The 18,158-nt window shown below is 44.3% G+C and overlaps 1 protein-coding gene across 8 annotated transcripts in view; it reads right to left on the reverse strand.

Annotated features, from left to right (window-relative positions):
• PDE1C (phosphodiesterase 1C) overlaps positions 1-18,158 on the reverse strand; it is a 566,690-nt gene that overhangs the window by 51,231 nt on the left and 497,301 nt on the right. For all 8 annotated transcript variants that reach the window (XM_030551321.1, XM_030551314.1, XM_030551319.1 and 5 more), the window contains 2 exons: positions 16,639-16,938; positions 2,152-2,229 (listed from right to left, as the gene is read on the reverse strand). In XM_030551321.1, coding sequence (XP_030407181.1) covers positions 2,152-2,229; positions 16,639-16,938 — 378 coding nt within the window. The remainder of the gene's footprint in view (positions 1-2,151; positions 2,230-16,638; positions 16,939-18,158) is intronic.

The following is an 18,158-nucleotide window of genomic DNA, read 5'->3' on the forward strand; positions in this document are numbered from 1 at the left end:
TGAGCCCCACCACACGGGGACGAAGCCTCAGGCTTTTCCCCTCCCCCCCCCCCGCATCCTGGGGCGGTGAGGCTTGGGAGGGCTCAGGCTATAGTCCCTCCTGCTGGAGTCGTGTAGTAATTTTTGTTGTCAGAAGGGGGTTGTGGTGTAATGAAGTTTGAGAACTGCTGTTCCATTACATGTGGGTGTGACTATTTCCCAGTCTCTCTCTCTCTCAATTTCTCTCCAGTATACCTGCAGTTGCCTGTATAAATATTTCACTATTCTGTATGTAACCATGTGTCTCAAACTAGCATTTCTTTTTCTAGATCCCCCACTCTGCTAGTAAAGTGCTTTGTTCCACAGCAAGTAATAGATAGAGCTAATTGAACAGTATTTGTCAAAACAAGAGAGTGACACATGTACATCTTTTCTTTGGTTTGAAAATCATTCACAAACTTTACTTGCTTTCTGCCAATGAGGTCAGAGCTGTCTGAAGTATCTGAACGAAAAATACTCAGCCTCTGGGTTGCTCTTGCATTGTTTCATTGACTATTTACTATGTGATGATCACCTGGTACTGGTTCTACCCTCTAAATGGATGTCTGGCACTTTTTAATGGGAGAGTAACAAATAGTTATTCTCATCAGTGCACAAGAAATAGTAGATAATAAAAAGTAAATAACAGATTCATGAAGATTTGGGGATTTGCAAATACTTTCATGACCATACAGAGGTCATCAGAATATTCATGATTAATTAATAGCATGGGTCTGCAAACAGTAATGAATTGACCTGAATCATGTATTCAGTAATATAGCTGCCTTTCTGTTTTTTTCATTATTTGACCAAGAGGTTTTTTTGCTGGTAGATATTTATCTCAAGTGTGTAAACAATATGGCTTTCTAATAAAATAAGCAAGTCCTGACAGACATTCCTTTTTTAAAAGATCATTTTATAAAATACATATTCATGTTTGTAGAATTAATATACGTTCCTGCGTCAACTGTGTTATATTATTTATGTTGTTAGTCACCTTTTCTTCTGAATTATAAAATTATCAGGACAATGTGCTTATTGAATAATTCATTCACATATATCCAATTAAGGGGACATATTTTATTTCAGGGAAATAGAAGACATAATTATTGCCATTCTTAACTTTTGCTGTGGTAGTTACAACAGGATTGTTATTCTTGAGTGTCAAAACCAGCTACCCTATTGTGTCTATAAAGGTGAAAATTGCATTTTCTCAGTGGATTTAACTGAGACATATACAGACGAGTAAAAGGTAACAGCAAGTTATGTATCCATTTATAAATGTTAATTAACAGTTATTAAATCATTCCCATAGCAACAGGCCCAGATACTCAGCTATATCACAACTCCATTTGGCACATCTGAGGAGAGGGAGAGGAGTAAAGGTGGCTTATGTTCACTTTTATACTTCCCTGATTCTTGGGGCTGCTGGGAACCCGTTTGACTTTTGGCATAATTTAGAGCAGCCTTCGAGCTGCTCTAAATTGTTTCCAGTTGCAATGACACCCAATAGGCTGTTCCACAGCTGTGACTGATTGGAATGCAGCAGTTTTCTAGCCATGCCTCTTCTCTAGGATGTCCTTAACATGCACACTACACCAGATGGGGAAGGGGATAGCACAAGGTCATCTATGCTTGCTTAGGATTCTACTACTCCAGAGGAATTCTCACATAACCAGTTAAACCAGGAAAATCTTATTTCTATATTGGCATAGTGTGATATATGATTATAAACTATGGGCTAAAGTTTGAAGTCAATGGAGTTATTCTGCATTTATAGTGATGTAACTCAGAGCAGAGTTTTGGACAAATGAAAGCCAAAAAGATGGAGCTAAATGTAACCATGTTCTCTTGTGAGAAGCTTAAATTATCCAGGATTTCTCTTGTAGAAATTTTGAGAGTTCATGTGTAAGGGACTTGGAATACCAACACAACTATTAAGTACTGCTAGACACTATTTGGGAAAAAGATAATTTTACCTGAAGATGCCCCAAAGAGTTTTGCCAAATGTTGCAGAGTATTTTTTCCCTGAATTTCTTATACTATAACTTTAGGACAAACTATTGGTTGTCTAGAATGCTCTGCACTGCATACAGTGTTGAGGGGAAAAGGTGATAGAAATTAGGTCCTTACCATCTGTTCTCTTTGATTCATTTCCCATACTAGACTGATCTTTCTTGTCTGACTGGTTATCATCATCCTTTAATTCACCTGAAATAAGAAGTGAAACATATTATAAGCATCTTTAATAAGCTGTAGCTCAGTACTGCCTTTAACCCAATCAAATTAAAGTATTTGAGAAAGATTTGTCTTCATGGAAAATAGCATATATAGGAATTAGTTGATATTTCGGATTAGGACACTATTGTGATAAGTCACCAGACAAGATTTACACAACTCTAACAGAAAATTCAAACCTCACAAAGAGTTTGTGAATTTCAAATAATTGTTGGTAACTCTTTAAGTAGAGAAAGGAAGTACAAATGTGAATCTACATGCATAACCCCTTTTGGCAAGAACAGCTGTGTCTCACAATAAAATGTAGCATTGTCCTTGTTCCAAAATCAAGATCTCTAAAATTTGCACTTTTGAAGAGCATTAGATTTGTGAATGGCCATGGGACACTGTTTATACATGACATCATCCCACAGGCAAATCCCTGTCTAAAGGCGCCATCTTAAAATATCCCAAACTATACAATAAAATTTTATTTGACTTTTAGTTATTAGCCACATCTACTTCTAGACCTGTTTTTACTGGATGATGCTTAAGTTTCATAGCTGTAAGTGGCTGGGTCCCTTAGGTAGTTGTATTCCTGGACTCTCTCTTCACAGCCCAAGAAAGCAAGGCCTTAGATGGCGTACAATGCAAATAGCAATTGGACCCCTGATGTACACTCCTACTTTATGAAGCCTGGGAATGTGCACTGGGACCATCCTCAGTCTTCACTGCCAATTATCAGGTACTTCAATCACAAACTGGAAAGCATGGCAGAATTACCCAGACCAAACTCTTCTTCCTTCTCTTTGAACCAGACTATGTGTGTTGTCAAACTATATTGGAAATCAATATTTTAAAAGAGTCAGACTTTGTCAGGGCTCGTTCAGATCCAGTGTGTCCAAATAGCAGTGATCAAAGATATGTCTCCCTAATTGCCCAGTGAGGCAGTGAATGCATGGACAAATGGGGGAAGCAGGACCCTCGACATGAAGGAACAACAGTGGGTCAATATCCCATCAATTCCCCAGCCCACCCAAAGAGCTCCAAAAAGCCTAACATTAGTCATACCTGGAGGGGAAAAATATTGTTTCCCTTTTCCAATCCTAGTAGCATCCAAATTTAGGGCTATAGGGATGTTCCAGCTGGGAGTATAAATTGGTGATAGTCAGATATTTCTTTGATTCAGTTTTGCTTACTTACAAAAAATGTGCAAAGCTCCGTCCCTCTGAATGCAGAAGGAATCAAATAGCATGAAACAGCTTCTTTTCCTCACAGAAGTAAGAACACTCTTTTCAGCCTGCACCCCGACCCCTTCTGGGGTCAGACACAGTGCTTTCAGCTGCCGGCTGTGTGAATCTCTGTTTTTTGTCTGTTCTGCACGTGCACACACACACAACTTAGCAAAAGCTTCTGGGTGGGTTCACAAACTCCTTTGGTCTTTGGTGAAGGCCTATCATTGCCTTTATGTTAACTGAAGGTTGTGTTCACTCTTATCAATCTGAATAAGGTTTTAACTCAACCCACAACAAGGTTTCACCCAATTCATCGTAACACCCTCCATCACAACTTTGCCTAACATGGTGACAACCAAAAACTCATCCCAGACACAAAGGAAAGAAATACTTTAATAAGTTACAAGTGATACAACTACATTTAACTGTTTACATATGCGCAGTGTCTTTCTGTCACAACATTTTACATCACTGTTGTATCAAGCAGGCAAGGTACTAATAAGCTTCAACAGGACTTTATTTACAGTGGAAACCCCTTTTCCAAGCTGCTGCTGCACCCTCTGTAACTCTCACTCAGCCTCCTCAACTCCTCCCCCCTCCTTCTTGTGTCCTGTCCTTTCAGACTCCCAACAGCCAGTGCTCCCAGTTCTAATAATTACAAGCAACATCTAAACACCACGTTCACCTACATAAAAGAATTTTATTCTCACCCAAATCTCTTTTGGGCTTTTCTCTGGATTTCCTATCAGTGTCTTAACAGCCACTGCCCATTCTGCTGTAAAATGGGGAATTCATCCCTGTGACAACTTTTTCAGTTTCAATTTCCACAGCTATATTCTCAGATTCAGGGGGTAGCCAACCTGAAATTCTGTCCTTCAAACCACAAGCACTAGCATTTGTGTCCAATATGAAAAGCGTTTTAAAACATAGACAGACCGAGGGTACGTCTACACTACAGGATACATTCGAATTAGCTTAAACCGATTTTATAAAACAGCTATTATAAAGTCGATTGTGCGCGTTCACATTAGGCACATTAATTCGGTGGTGTGTGTCCGTGGTCCGAGGCTAGGGTCGATTTCTGGAGCAGTGCACTGTGGGTAGCTACTGTAAAAGAATGAGGCCAATAACGTCGATTTGCGTCCACACTAACCCTAAATCGATATAGTAATATCGATTTTAGCGTTACTCCTCTCATTTTGTAGGAGTACAGAAATCGATTTAAAGAGCCCTTTAAATCGATATAAAGAGCAGTGTAGTGTGGACGGGTGCAGCATTAAATCGATTTAACGCTGTTAAAATCGGTTTAACAGCTTAGTGTGGACCAGGCCCAAGACAGAAGCAGCCCCAAGAGTCTTTTCCTACTCTGAAATGCTAAATCACACCCTGCTGATCAAGTTTCTCTTTCTTACTATTTACTGCTTGTCAGAAATATTCAGCACACAAACAAGGATCAATTCTTGCTTCAGACTTGCAAGAGATTTGGCAGCTAAGATTTCCCCCCAAGACCCTGCATCTGCAAACAAGTTTCAATCACTTCCCATCTTTCCCTTGCTGGAAAGCCACCACAGCATGTAGTGGTTATAATACTTTCTGCTCTGGGAGCAAGACGATTCATTCATTGCAAACATAAGAACAAGAAAACATAAGAATGGCCATACTGGGTCAGATCAATGGTCCATCTAGCCCAGTATCCTGTCTTCTGACAGTGACCAATGTCAGATGCTTCAAAGGGAATGAACAGAACAGGGAAATCATCAAGTGATCCATTCCCAGTTGTTCAGTCCCAGTATCTGCCAGTAAGACACTTAGGGACACTCCAAGCATAGGGTTGTGTCCCTGACCATCCTGGCTATTAGCCATTGATGTACTTATCCTTCATGAACTTATCTAATTCTTTTCTGAACCCACTTATAGTTTTGACCTCACAATATCCCCTGGCAATGAGTTCCACAGGTTGACTGTGCATTGTGTGAAGAAATACTTTTCTGTTGATTTTAAACCTGCTGCCTTGTAATTTCATTGAATAACCGCTGGTTCTTGTGTTATGTGAAGGTGTAAATAACATTTCCCTATTCACTTTCTCCATACAATTCATGATTTAATAGATCTCTATCCCATCCCCCTTAGTCATCTCTTTTGCAAGCTAAATAGTCCCGACTTTTTCAATCTCTCCTCATATGGAAGTTGTTCCATACTCCAATCAATCATATTTATTGCCCTTCTCTGTGCCTTTTCCATTTCTAATATATATTTTTTGAGATGGTGCCACCAAAACTGCACAAGGTGTGGCTGTACCATGAACACCGATTACCTACAACCATTTGTCTCATCTAGGCCATATCTTTAAAGGGAATTTACGTGGACTGAATTTTCAAGACACCTTTCTGGGTAAGTATTACACAGTTACTAACCATAAATGAAATTCAAGCCAATTAATAGCTCATCCACTATTTCAGCCACCCAGGCTTCTTGTTCAAATGCCAGAGTTCTAATCTTCAAACCCAATTTTCAGCTGGGTGCCCTTGCTCCAGCCATTGTCTCCATTTTGAGACCAGTTAGGCAGCTCAGTTTTGGATCCCCTATTGCCTTGCCTTGTGTCTGGTTTAATAACCTGTGTGTTTGAGACCAGGTGAATTATTCCTGTACACATCTGTAAAGGCGCACGGCCAGGGCTCGACCCTCCCTGAGGAGAAGGGGAGCCACACTGGCCTCGATACACGTCGTCTACGTCAGCCCCTTTCTTCAGGGCTGAGCGACGCGGCACAATCGCTCAGGGCCCTGGCCTTCTGCTATAGGGCGGGGCAACAAACACAAAGTTATAAAGGCTCCAACCCTCGTGTCTCAGGGTCGAGCAGTCAATAGTTCATGCAGCTCAGGCCCTTTGGGGCAGGACCGAGCAGTGGCACAGTTAAAGGGGCCCAGCCCTTGGTTCAGGCCGGGCACGAAACACACAGTTAAAAGAGGCTCAGACCCTCGTGGCTCAGGGTCGAGCAGTCAACAGTTCAGGCAGCTCGAGCCCTTTGGGGCAGGACAGAGCAGCGGCAGAGTTAAAGGGGGCCCAGCCCTTGGTTCGGGCGGGGCACCAAACACACAGTTACAAAAGGCTCAAACCCTTGTGGCTCAGGGTCGAGCAGTCAATAGTTCAGGCTTGATGGCCTCCTTAGGCCGGGGAGAGGGGGATTCTGCCACCCGGGTACGGGTGGCAGTGGGAACACAGGCCCACCCACTCCACTGCGTTCCAGCCAGGGGCCCTAGTAGCGGCTATCACCACTAACGGTCAGTGGGGTTCCTGACCGCAACACACTGACATGGGTTCAGGTACACTTGCAGCCTGACTGGAGTCAGCTGCCCCCGGGCTGCTTCCCATCTCTCCCTCTGGGTCTACCTGACCTGTGGTGTCAGCCCCTGGGAAGTCTAGTAGCATGGGACCCTCCCGGCCAGAGCTGGGCGGTAGGTCCGGCAGTACCTCTGGGAAGTCTGGCCAGGCCTGCTCCGGGGGGTCCTTGGGGTAACAGCAGGGACAGGGCGGCTCCGGCAGCTCCTCGTCATAGCGGGAGCAGGGAAGCTCCGGCCAGTCAGGGCAACGGCCCTGGGCCTCAGCAACTTCCCAGTCACGAGCACCCTCTGGCAGGTCTGCTCCCAACGGCGGGTGGGCTCCAACTGAGCGCTGACGGCCGGCTTTTATACTTCCAGGTCGCCTCCTAACCCTCTGAGAGGCGGGCTCACTGCTCTGTGGCCCTGCCCCCTTAGGTGTCTGTTGGGGTTCGACCCTCCCTGAGGAGGAGGGGAGCCACACCGCCTCGCTACAACATCACAGATCCTATTACTAGTTCAATAGCCAGACCCCCACTATTGTTGTTAAACTGCCCAGATCTAAACAAAAACAGTGGGGCCGATCCACGTATTGCCAAACTTTGCCCCTTCAGGTTGGTCATTCCTCCATTTTCTGAACTGGGAGAGAGCTTTCACTAGATGCTTGCAACAATCTGTCTTGGCCTGCCTTAAATTTATTACAATCCTCCTTTTTGTGGTTAGTTTCTTCACAGTACCAGCACTTGTCGGTTTTCTTTAATTTTTGCATTATTGCCAGTTTCCCTTCTTTTACAAAGAATTTATCATTTGTTCTAATCATTCAATAAGGTCATGAACCAGATTAGGATCCCCTCTTCCGTCAGACATATTAGACACAGATCTCTACTTACAGGCTTCACGGAGATGAGCTTCCATCCTCCTCAACTATTGGTTGCTTCCTCTTCTGGTGCACTGCTGCAAGGAAAGATTCAAGTTCTGTGGCAGATTCCACAGACTCTTGAGTGTCTTTGGCCTCTTTTTGCTGCTTTTGATCTGCAAGTCCAAACCCAGCTCAGCATCTACAAACTGGCAATTTATCCTGGGTATGCCAGGAACATGAGCGTCCGCAGGTCCTCTGCCAGTTCAGGTGAAGTTTCTTCTTTCTCTTTCCTTCTAATTCTTAGCTGTCCCGGGCCAGCTCAGATTGATGGCTAGCTCTAACCTGCATGTCAAAGGCTTGTGCAGGTTTGGACGATTCAATCTGTTTTCTGAGATAGATTGTGTAGCACCCTAAGAGGTGGGCCACTCAAGCTGGTTACTAGAACCTCCCTTTCTGTTCACCATCCCAGCCATTCATTTGAGCTTTAATGTTGAATTGAGCCAAAATAAGCCTCCCAAGGATTTTTCCACTCAGAAATAGTGGACTTTTGCATTATTTGAGCTGGGACAGCCCAACCTTTCCCCTCTGGGCCTCTGTGGGTTACAAATAGGGTAGCAAATGATGATAGATATCTCACCCAAACTTTGACTGCCTCAATTCCTCATCCAGGCAGCTGCCTTCCACTGTGGTCAGTGACCCTCTGATTTCCTTCTGGAACTGAATTTTCAGCTTCTTGAATCCTTGCTGCAATTCATCTCAGTTAGCAGTTCCAAACCCGCCAAAACCTGTTTGTCTCAACTAATTCATGGAAAAGGTTCTAGTCTATGGCAGTTCAACTGTTGCTCACCTCGCCAATCTGTTTTTCCATGCCAGTCTGGATGTGTTGCAGTTGGGTATCCCAATCTGTCCAGGCACTCTGTAGTTGCTGTTCCAACAAGGATCTTATTTCAGAATGCAACTTCTCACTGGGCATTTTCTGGGAAATCTCCAATTTCTGATTTATAACTTGTTTTAAATCTTCTCTTACCTCATGTTGCAAAGTCTCCAGCTCCTGTTCTTTAATTCCTGCTGTCTGTTTTTGCTTTTGGCAAGTATCTCCACTATTTGTTTTATCTTGGTTCACCAGGTACACCAGGCTCACAATCTCTCTTCCTGTAAACTGGACCCCACCAATGCTGCCCCTTTCCAACCTGAGTAACTAGCCAAAGCTTGAGGCCCTGGGGATGTCCCACATGGGAGTAAAAACTGGTGACAGTCAGATATTTCTTTGATGCAGATTTGTTTGTTTATAATTTAAAGAATCTGCACAGTCCTGCATCTCTGAACGCAGAAGGAATCAAATATCAGGAAACAGCTTCTTTTGCTCACAGCACTAAGGACACTCCTTTCAGCCTGCACCACTAACCCAAATACTTCTCCCCAAATTTCTTCCAGAGCCAGAGTTACTATGCTTTCAGCTGCTCCCACCAGCTGTTCTCAAGTATTTTGTCTGTTCTGCCTCCTCCCTCCAACATGGGCCCCTACCCAAAACATTATTCAGCAAAAGATCCTGAGTGGATTCACATACTCCTTTGGTCTTAGGTTGGAACCTATCCTTACAGTTATGTTAATTGAAGGGTGAGTTCACATCTATCAATCACAGTAGGCTTTTACCTGAACCCATAACTAGGTTTCACCCTGCTGACAACAACACTTCTGGAAAGATGAGACTTTCTCTGGCCACCAGTTAGTCCTAGATTAGATGGCCTCAGGCTGCAGGGTCTTTACAAAGATGAAAGCATCACATCATACAATCCCTTTGGGGCACCAGGCATGGGCCTGCTGTGCCAGCCCAGCATCCCAAGTACCCTCCATCACCAGGACTCCAATGGAACGAGCTATGATTTAGAGATGTCCTCCCATGATGGAACCTCTATGGGGTAGAAGACGTGCAAACACTAGCTATCCTCCCACAGGAGGTGAATCCTGGGCACTGCAGAATACTCTGCTGGCACAAGAAGTGAACTGAGCCCAGCCTCGGTTAAAAGTGTGTTTAAAAACAAAAACAAGCAAACAAAATCTCCCGCAGGAGCTCAGTCAAAGCAGGATTAACCACAGATCCTTATTACAAGAGTAATACAATGACAGCAAAGCAGAACTTCACTAAATCATAGTGATGACTGGGAAACCCATTGCAGATGATCAAATTTAGCAAATTATTCAGATACATCAGTGGAAGAAAGAAAATACAAATATTCCTAGCTTTCACAATCAACACTCAGTCTGGCACTAATTCTAAGCCAAATGACCCTGATTTTTTTTTTCATTTAAATCACAAGCGCCTTTCTCTGTTCAATTTCTTGAACTGTGAAATGGAGACTCATATTATATGGCTATATCAAGCTGTGATCCTAATTCCAAGCATTATATGTGTATACACACACACACACACATTGCCTGATCCAAAAGCCAGGGCCATCCCTAGCCATTTTGGTGCCCTATGCAACCCCCCCGCGGGGGCCTCCATGGGGGGGTGGAGGTGCCAGGGGGGAAAACCACCCCCCAGCACAAGATGGCAAAGCAGGTTGGGGCCAGTCTCTCCACTTCCTGCCGCCCAGTGATTGAAGGGCAGCTAGGCCGACCCCGCACTCATGGGGCAGCAGGAAGTGGAGTGACCTGGCCCCAGCCCACTCCGCCCTACTCCCCTGGCTCCCAGCCTTGGGGAGCAGAGGGAAACTGCACCCCAGCACTCACGGGTGGCATGGCTGGGAGCTGGCAGAGTGGAGCAGGCTGGGGCCAGGTCGCTCCATGTACCGCCACCAGTGAGTGCAGGGTGCCCCACCCCTGCTAAAGTCCACAGGAGAGTGGGGGCGGGGTTGGGAGGAGCAGGAGTGGGAAGAGGCAGGGATGGAAGCCGTGAAGAAGAGGCAGAGCAGGGGCCGGAGCAGCACGCAGCTGCGTACTTTGTGTATGGGTAAGGATGGCCCTGCCAAAAGCCCACTGAAATCAACAAAAAGACACATATACCCCCACTGATTTCATTGGGCTTTAGATCAGGCTCACAGGGCTCCACTATGTCTTACTGGAGCCAGTGTGGAAGAGGCAAAGTGAGTGCTAGGATTGCAATTGTGGATGGTAACAGCATGATGCGGGAGCAGGGCAGGGCACTTTAGCTTCTAGGTCCTCTTTGCCAAACCATTTAAAGGCAATCACAATCTGGTCCACAGTGGGTACAGTTAAAATCTTGATATCTACACCATGTAGATTTACTGTAGCACAATATTAACTGTATTTAGAATGGCAGATACTACAAATACCATGTGTGACAAGGCGAGTACCCCACACAGGCTCTGAATGGGTTAATATGGCTGGGAAGGACAATTAACATATCGGACTTGGCTGCCCTGGGGGAAGGGCTGGGCTTAACTGTGGATGAAGCCCAGCTGGGGAGAGGACTATAATCAGAGGAAGTTGAGAGCAGGAGGTGGCTGCAAGGAGGAGAGGAAGGAACTCTGCAATCTCTCTCTTTGGGACTAGAGAGGTTGTGAGGAGAAAGCCCTGAGGGAGAGTAAATCTGGGGATCCTAGCCTCAGTAGAGAAGGCTGGCAAGCCAGAGGAGGTGTGATGCAGGCTCTGGAGGTGCACACTGAAAGCAGGGCAGGATTTGGACGTCCAGGGAGAGAACTCGAGGGTGTGTTCAGTTAAGGAACAAAGCAGGGGGACTGAAGGTGTACAAAGAAAGGAAAGATTGAGCCTGAGAAGTTACTACTTTCAGTTTGGGATTTTGTTGGGGGATTCTTGGGGAGAGCTCTGGGACACCTGCCCCTGAAATAAGGGTGAGCCTAGGGAGGTTGTGGGGAGAAGATCTGAGAAAGACCATGGTAGGAAGAAGCAGCCACAAGCAGCTGGACTGAGCAGACCTTGGCTGATAGTTATATGGTCCCTGGCCTGGCACCTGGTTTACTGAGAGGCCCCAGGTTCCCCTACCAGCCACTGATAGAGTGGTGTGAGACTAAAAAAGGGGACAAGGATGTCAAAGAGCCCTGAGAACACTGGTTTGTTGGACTTCTTGTAAGCCTAAAGGGCTAGACTTAAATGATGACGTGGCTGGAAGGTCAACTCACAAGAAGAAGTGGACCAAAGCAGCGGGTGCCAGATGGGGATAGAGAGGCTATGACACACATGGAGGCACCCCAACAGTGAGGCCAGCCTTTTAATCAAAGAATATCAGGGTTGGGAGAGATCTCACCTAGTCCAACCCCCTGCTCAAAGCAGGACCAATCCCCAGACAGATTTTTGCCCCAGACTCCTAAATAGCCCCCTTAAGGATTGAACTCATAACCTGGGGTTTAGCAGGCCGGTGATCAAACCACTGAGCTATCCCTCCCTCCTACAGCATGACACCATTAACTACTATGTTAAATATCAAGAAGGTGTTAACAGCCTCTATTGTATACCGTACTAATGAATAGGCGGGCATTACTTGTTTGGGAAATGTAGAGGGAGAATATGAAAATCATCTATCTCCAGTACTTCTGAAAATCATGTTCCCCATCTCCACCGCTTCAGAAACTCCGAGTAATATGAGGGCTCTTCTTGTAAGATGTTGCAGGCCCTCACAATTGCTCAGCGACTGAAGGATCACACTCATAATTCTTTATTTGAAGTTTCTCCCCTACTCTCAGTATCACTTTTGATTTCTCAGTTCATTGCATTCTTGAATATTAAATCCTTTAATCTTTATCTCTTTGCCTCCTTAAGGCCTCAGTTCAACAAAGCATTTAAGCATGTGCTTAAGTCCATCCCTATTCAGCAAAGCACTAAAGCATATGCTTACTTCACATTAAAGTCAATAGGATCTAAGCTCATGCCTCAGGTTGAGCACTTTGATTAAGAAGGGTGGGCGGCTGAATTGAGGCATCAGAGATAAAACTTTCCAAGTTTTATAAATAATAGCCATGGGGAATGGAAGGGGGGGAGAAGAGGAAGGAGAGAGAGAGAAAGACAGGGTCTGCCTATGTGGAGCTCAATTAAGGGCTGGGACCTTCTCATTGCAAGACTGGGACCTGTCATCAGAGAAGAATGCCCAGGTTCCAATGGACATGTGCACCACCCTTGCAAAATTTACATTAAAATTTACCAGTCAAAACACAAATGTCTACTCACATGCTACTTATCATGATGATTGACAGTGAGAAACTAATGATACTTTACTTTCCGACTGGAAAATAAAAATGACTTGCCCCAACTGTGTGTACGCAACGATGATGAATGTCCAAATTAATATTCTTTCATTGTGTGCTCCCTTCGTGAGAAGCCACCAAAGGTCTGACTGACACAGATTTCAAACTAAAGTGAGGAGACAATTTTTGAACTTTCACTGAATATAATTTATTATGAAAAGGGGAAGTTATGAATATAATAATAGTTGGCCTACCATATCACTGCAGAATGGTAACGATAATTATCTTCTTGAAAGGAATTACCAAACAATCAAGATAATCAGGAGAATACTTTGCAAGAAGATATTACCACATAGGCATAGCATAAAGGAAGCAGTACTGAACCCAAGGAGATGGATGTTATGTTTCATGAGTCCAAAAGGCCCCAGAGTAATTATAACTCAAAAGTCTTTTCCAATAAATTAGAGCCCAATTTCTTTTCTTGAGCAAGATACTGATTTTCAGAAATCATCCTTTTAAAGCATTTTTTGACATTTAAAGAATGACCCAATGGGGGAGAGAGCAGCAAAAGGAAGTTACCAAAAGCAATGAAGTACATCTCACCTCCATATCATTTGAGAAGTATGTAAAACAGAAAGCTTCAGTAAAGTGTCTTTATCTGGTACAGTTTAATGGGATTTCACATGTCCTTTCTGTGCTCATTCCCATTCATTCAAATAATGTTGGGGCTTTCTACCACAACATAGGAAAAATCCTATGCATTGTAGAAAGCTCCAACTCTACTCCAAATATTTCTCCAAAGGATAACAGCTACATATGTAAAAAGCAAAAATGAGTTCTGTGGCACGGCAAAGACTAACATATGTATTGGAGCATAAGCTTTCGTGGGTGAATACCCACTTCGTCAGATGCACATAATGGAAATTTCCAGAGGCAGGTATAAATATACAGGCAAGAATCAGTCTGGAGATAACCTCCATGGACACGCAATAGCAGATGTAAAGGTAGCCATCTTACAGCAAAAAAACCTTCAGGACCAGACTTCAAAGAGAAACTGCTGAGTTTCAGTTCATTTGCAAATTTGACACCATCGGATCAAGATTAAACAAAGACTGTGAATGGTTTGCCATCTACAAAAGCAGTTTCTCCTCCCTTGGTGTCCACACCTCAACTGCTAGAAGCAGGCCTCACCCTCCTCGATTGAACTAACCTCATTATCTCCATACTGATTCTTGCCTGCGTATTTATACCTGCCTCTGGAAATTTCCAGTACATGCTTCTGACGAAGTGGGTATTCATCCATCAAAGCTTATGCTCCAATACATCTGTTAGTTTATAAGGTGCCACAGGACTCATTGTTGCTTTTTACAGATCCAGACTAACATGGCTACCCCTCTGATAGCTACATATGTAAAAGGAATATTTAGTTTAGTTGTAGGTGGAGTGGGTTGCCAAGTGGATGCACACACCCTGTGCATGTGGTATGCTCTATGCTAATCAACAGCTCCTGATCTCTCTAAGGGGAGGACATTGCTAGCTATCCATTGAAGTCCTATTTGTGCTCTGTCCTGGAAGTTGAGATCTGCTGAGCTACCTGAACTGGCAGTCCCTAGGTTTGTAATTCACAGACTGGGCTTTCTCAATGGCAGGCCCTTAACTAGAATTTGTTTACTCACTCTGGCCTGAGTTTTGATTCCTTTTCAAGGCACACTGCAAGCCTATCTATTCACTCAGAGCATGTCGACTCTGCAGCTGGGAACGCGCATCCTGGCTTGGGCAGACAGACACGCGCTAGCTTTGCTTGAGTAAGCATGCTAAAAATAGCAGTGTGGATATTGCAGCACAGGCAGTAGTATGGGCCACCCGTGTTTAGACCTAGGCCCGCTCCCAGCTGCAGGGTAAACATGTCCTTGGGCTTTTCCTGAGAAGGTTACTGAGAGTGGTTTGGGAGTAGTTAGCTAGCCGACATTGACTCAGTTGGTGAGTGGCTTTATTGTCATTTTCTTTATTTCTGCTTTGTTAACAGGCATATATTTATAAAATGAAAAGGTAATATGCTTAGAACACTTTTAAGATCTCCACTAGTTTCACACACTATATTTTAGGTTATATCAATTCAGGGATTTGTTTGTCCCTTAGTTCAAACTAACTTGCTGAATATATTCTCTCATATTTATGCTCAAGCCCTGTCCCTCTGCAATTCTTGCTCTGGAAAATCTCCCTTTAGGAGAAATAGCACGGCTCAGGGGCAACTGAGAATAGCCTTATGATGGAGCTAATAATTTAAAAAAAAATACAAAACAATGAGATGTAATTTTCACAAACACTTTCTCATCTTGGGAGGGGGATAAGAGGGAAATGGCCCAAAAAATTTTTTTTAACCAGGTCTATAGCTGGTTTAAAAAAAGGAGTGAAACATGTCCCAAAAAAGAATCAGACGGGTAGCCATGTTAGTCTAGATCTGTAAAAATCAGCAAAGAGTCCTGTGGTACCTTATAGACTAATAGACGTATTGGAGCATGAGCTTTCATGGGTGAATACATGCGTCGGACAAGTGGGTATTCACCCACGAAAGCTCATGCTCCAATACATCTGTTAGTCTGCAAGGTGCCACAGGACACTCTGTCACTTTTTCCAAAAAAATAGTATTTTTAAAAACACAATTCAATATTTCTACCAAAACAATGTTGCCAAAAGATTGAATTTCTGAGAATTTTGACTAGTTGTAGCTGTTATCATGACATGTTCCTTTTCTTTTCCCTATTCTTTCTATATTTGTCTTTCTAGGCCGTAAGTTCTGGAGCAGGGACCCTGCCTGCCTTCCTTCCTTCCTGCTTGTACAGTGCCTAGCACTGATTCAGTGAAAGGATACAGCAAACAGGGCCTGCACTTGTCATAAAGAACAGCATAACAAAGGAAACAAGTCATATGTAAATTAAAAGCTCAAAAACTAAAGGGCCAGATCCTTTGCTTCTCCTGAAGTCCATCTGCATCACTGGAGCAGTGAAAAGGGACCTTAACCCAGCCCTGCAGCAGTTCATGAGCTATCTTTGATTCCCTCTTCCTCAGTACAATAAGCATGCACTCAGTGAAGCTGAGGATTTCTCCCAGACCAGCTCTTTCAGCTTCCAGAGTGCACTGTGTACCTGATAGTTGCATTTTGATGTGGAGGCAAACCTCATTTTTACAGCCAAAGGTGCAGAAAGGTGCAGCTAGAGTAGGGGTTCTCAGCCTTTTTTTTCCTGAGGCCCCCCCCAACATGTTATATAAACTGCACAGCCCACTTGTGCCACAACAACTAGTCTTCTGCATATAAAAGCCAGGGCCAGCGCATTAGGGGGTAGCAAGCAAGACAATTGTCTGGGGCCCCATGCCACAGGGGCCCCCACAAAGCTAAGTTGCTCAGCCCTGCGTAGTGGGGCTCAGGACCCCGGGCTTCAGCTCCAGGCGGTGGGGCTTTGGCTTTCTGCCCTGGGCCCCAGAGAGTCTAACACTGGCCCTGCTCGGTGGACCTCCTGAAGCCTGCTTGTGGTACCTCAGAGGGCCTCAGACCCCTGGTTGAGAACCACTGAGCTAGAGCATACAAGGGATTGGGTAATTTTTGATGCAGAACCTTGTGGAGTTCAGCTCCAAGGAGTTCCCAGAGAACTTCCCACCTGTAAAGGGAGCAATCTAGGGCAATACAGGCAATGCCAACTGTTAAAAAAGAGTAGTCTGCATGGAACTGCTCCAGGACCCTTTTCCTTTCTTCACACATCTCCCCAATATCTTGCTGAGATATTTGGGCTTGGGACTGGATTCACCCCTTATATGAAACAAAGAAAGGACTTACCATTTTGGACATGCTGTTTCTCCTCTCCTGTTGCTTGGAGAGACTCACTGCCCTTGTCCGCTCTAGACTGCTTTTTCCCTTGAGAGGCTTCAAGTTTGTTCACACCACTTTGCTGAGTCCCATTTACATGACCCTTGCTAGATTCTGTGCTCTTACTTTCCCCAGGATTTGGTTCTTTGCTGTCTTCTGACTTGGCTGTCGTGGTATCCTCGGCTGGACTTTTCTCTTCGTTTTCTTCTGTTTTCTTTTCATCTGTTCCCTGATGAGCATTTTCCTCAGCTTCTTTCTTAGCTTTTTCTTCTGCATCCTCAGCAAAGGGAGAACCAAAATGAAGGGGGAATAAATCAAGACCATTAGCAGATTTGCCAGAGTGATACCATACACACTTTTAATCCAATTTCAGCCATGTCCTCTCAAATGATCTTAACTTAGATAAATGTGGAAATTAACATGACCAAAAAAAGAAAGACACAAAATCAAAACATTTAGGGTGAGATCTGCAAGGCGCCCAGCATTGGCCTAGCTGTATTCCCATTAAAGTCAATATTTGCTGTCACTTTTGAAAACCCCACCACTAATGCAATTGCAAATATGGACCCCAAATATTTTATATCTATGTATTTTTTAAAGCAAATTAAGGGAAGAACAGTTCAGCCATCCATGTAAAGGGAAGGGGATTTCAGTCTCTCTCTGCTGGCTTCTTATGCTCTTCTTTTCCTCTCACTCTTCCCTAAGTTTTCCTTCCTTTCCTTTAGGTCTGATGCTCTGACTACTAATATTTTACATGTATACAGTGCCTTTCCATCCTGAATGATCCTAAATTGCTTCAGAAAAATGCAATGATATACAGACTACACGTGCACCACAGGTGTGCAACCACCTCTGGGGTGGAATTTGCCTAGAAACACCACAAACTAGTTTAAGTCAGAAAGAGAACAGTGGATCTAAGTGAAAGTGAAAGGAAGATAAATTCAGACCCTTTATCCCCTCACCCATAAATCTGCTATTGGGGGCATGTCAGATAAGAAACATGGCCAAGTAATTCAGCTGGCCTCTTCCTACCTCAGCTGCCCATGAAGGTCTGGTCTACACTGGGGGCGGGGTATCAATCTAAGATACTCAACTTCAGCTACGTGAATAGCGTAGCTGAAGTCGCAGTATCTCAGATCGATTTACCTTGGGTCCTCACGGCGCGGGATCAACGTCCGCGGCTCCCCTGTTAAGTCCGCTACCACCGTTTGCGCTGGTGGAGTTCCAGAATTGATGGGGAGCGTGTTCGTGGATCGATATATCATGTCTAGATGAGACACAATATATTGATCCCCAAGAAATCGATCGCTACCTGCTGATAAGGCGGGTAGTCTGGACGTACCCTTAGTCAGCCATCTCCACAATTGGTTCTCTCTTTCCCAGGGACAGGATGCCTGTCAGCAGAATTGTGTACCTTTAGGCCTTGAGTACCTCTATCATTGGGCCACCTGTTTTGGCCATAGGGACTTGTTTCTGAGTTTTAAAACAAT

The sequence above is a fragment of the Gopherus evgoodei genome, chromosome 2 (genome assembly GCF_007399415.2).
Source record: "Gopherus evgoodei ecotype Sinaloan lineage chromosome 2, rGopEvg1_v1.p, whole genome shotgun sequence".
NCBI lineage: Eukaryota > Metazoa > Chordata > Testudines > Testudinidae > Gopherus > Gopherus evgoodei.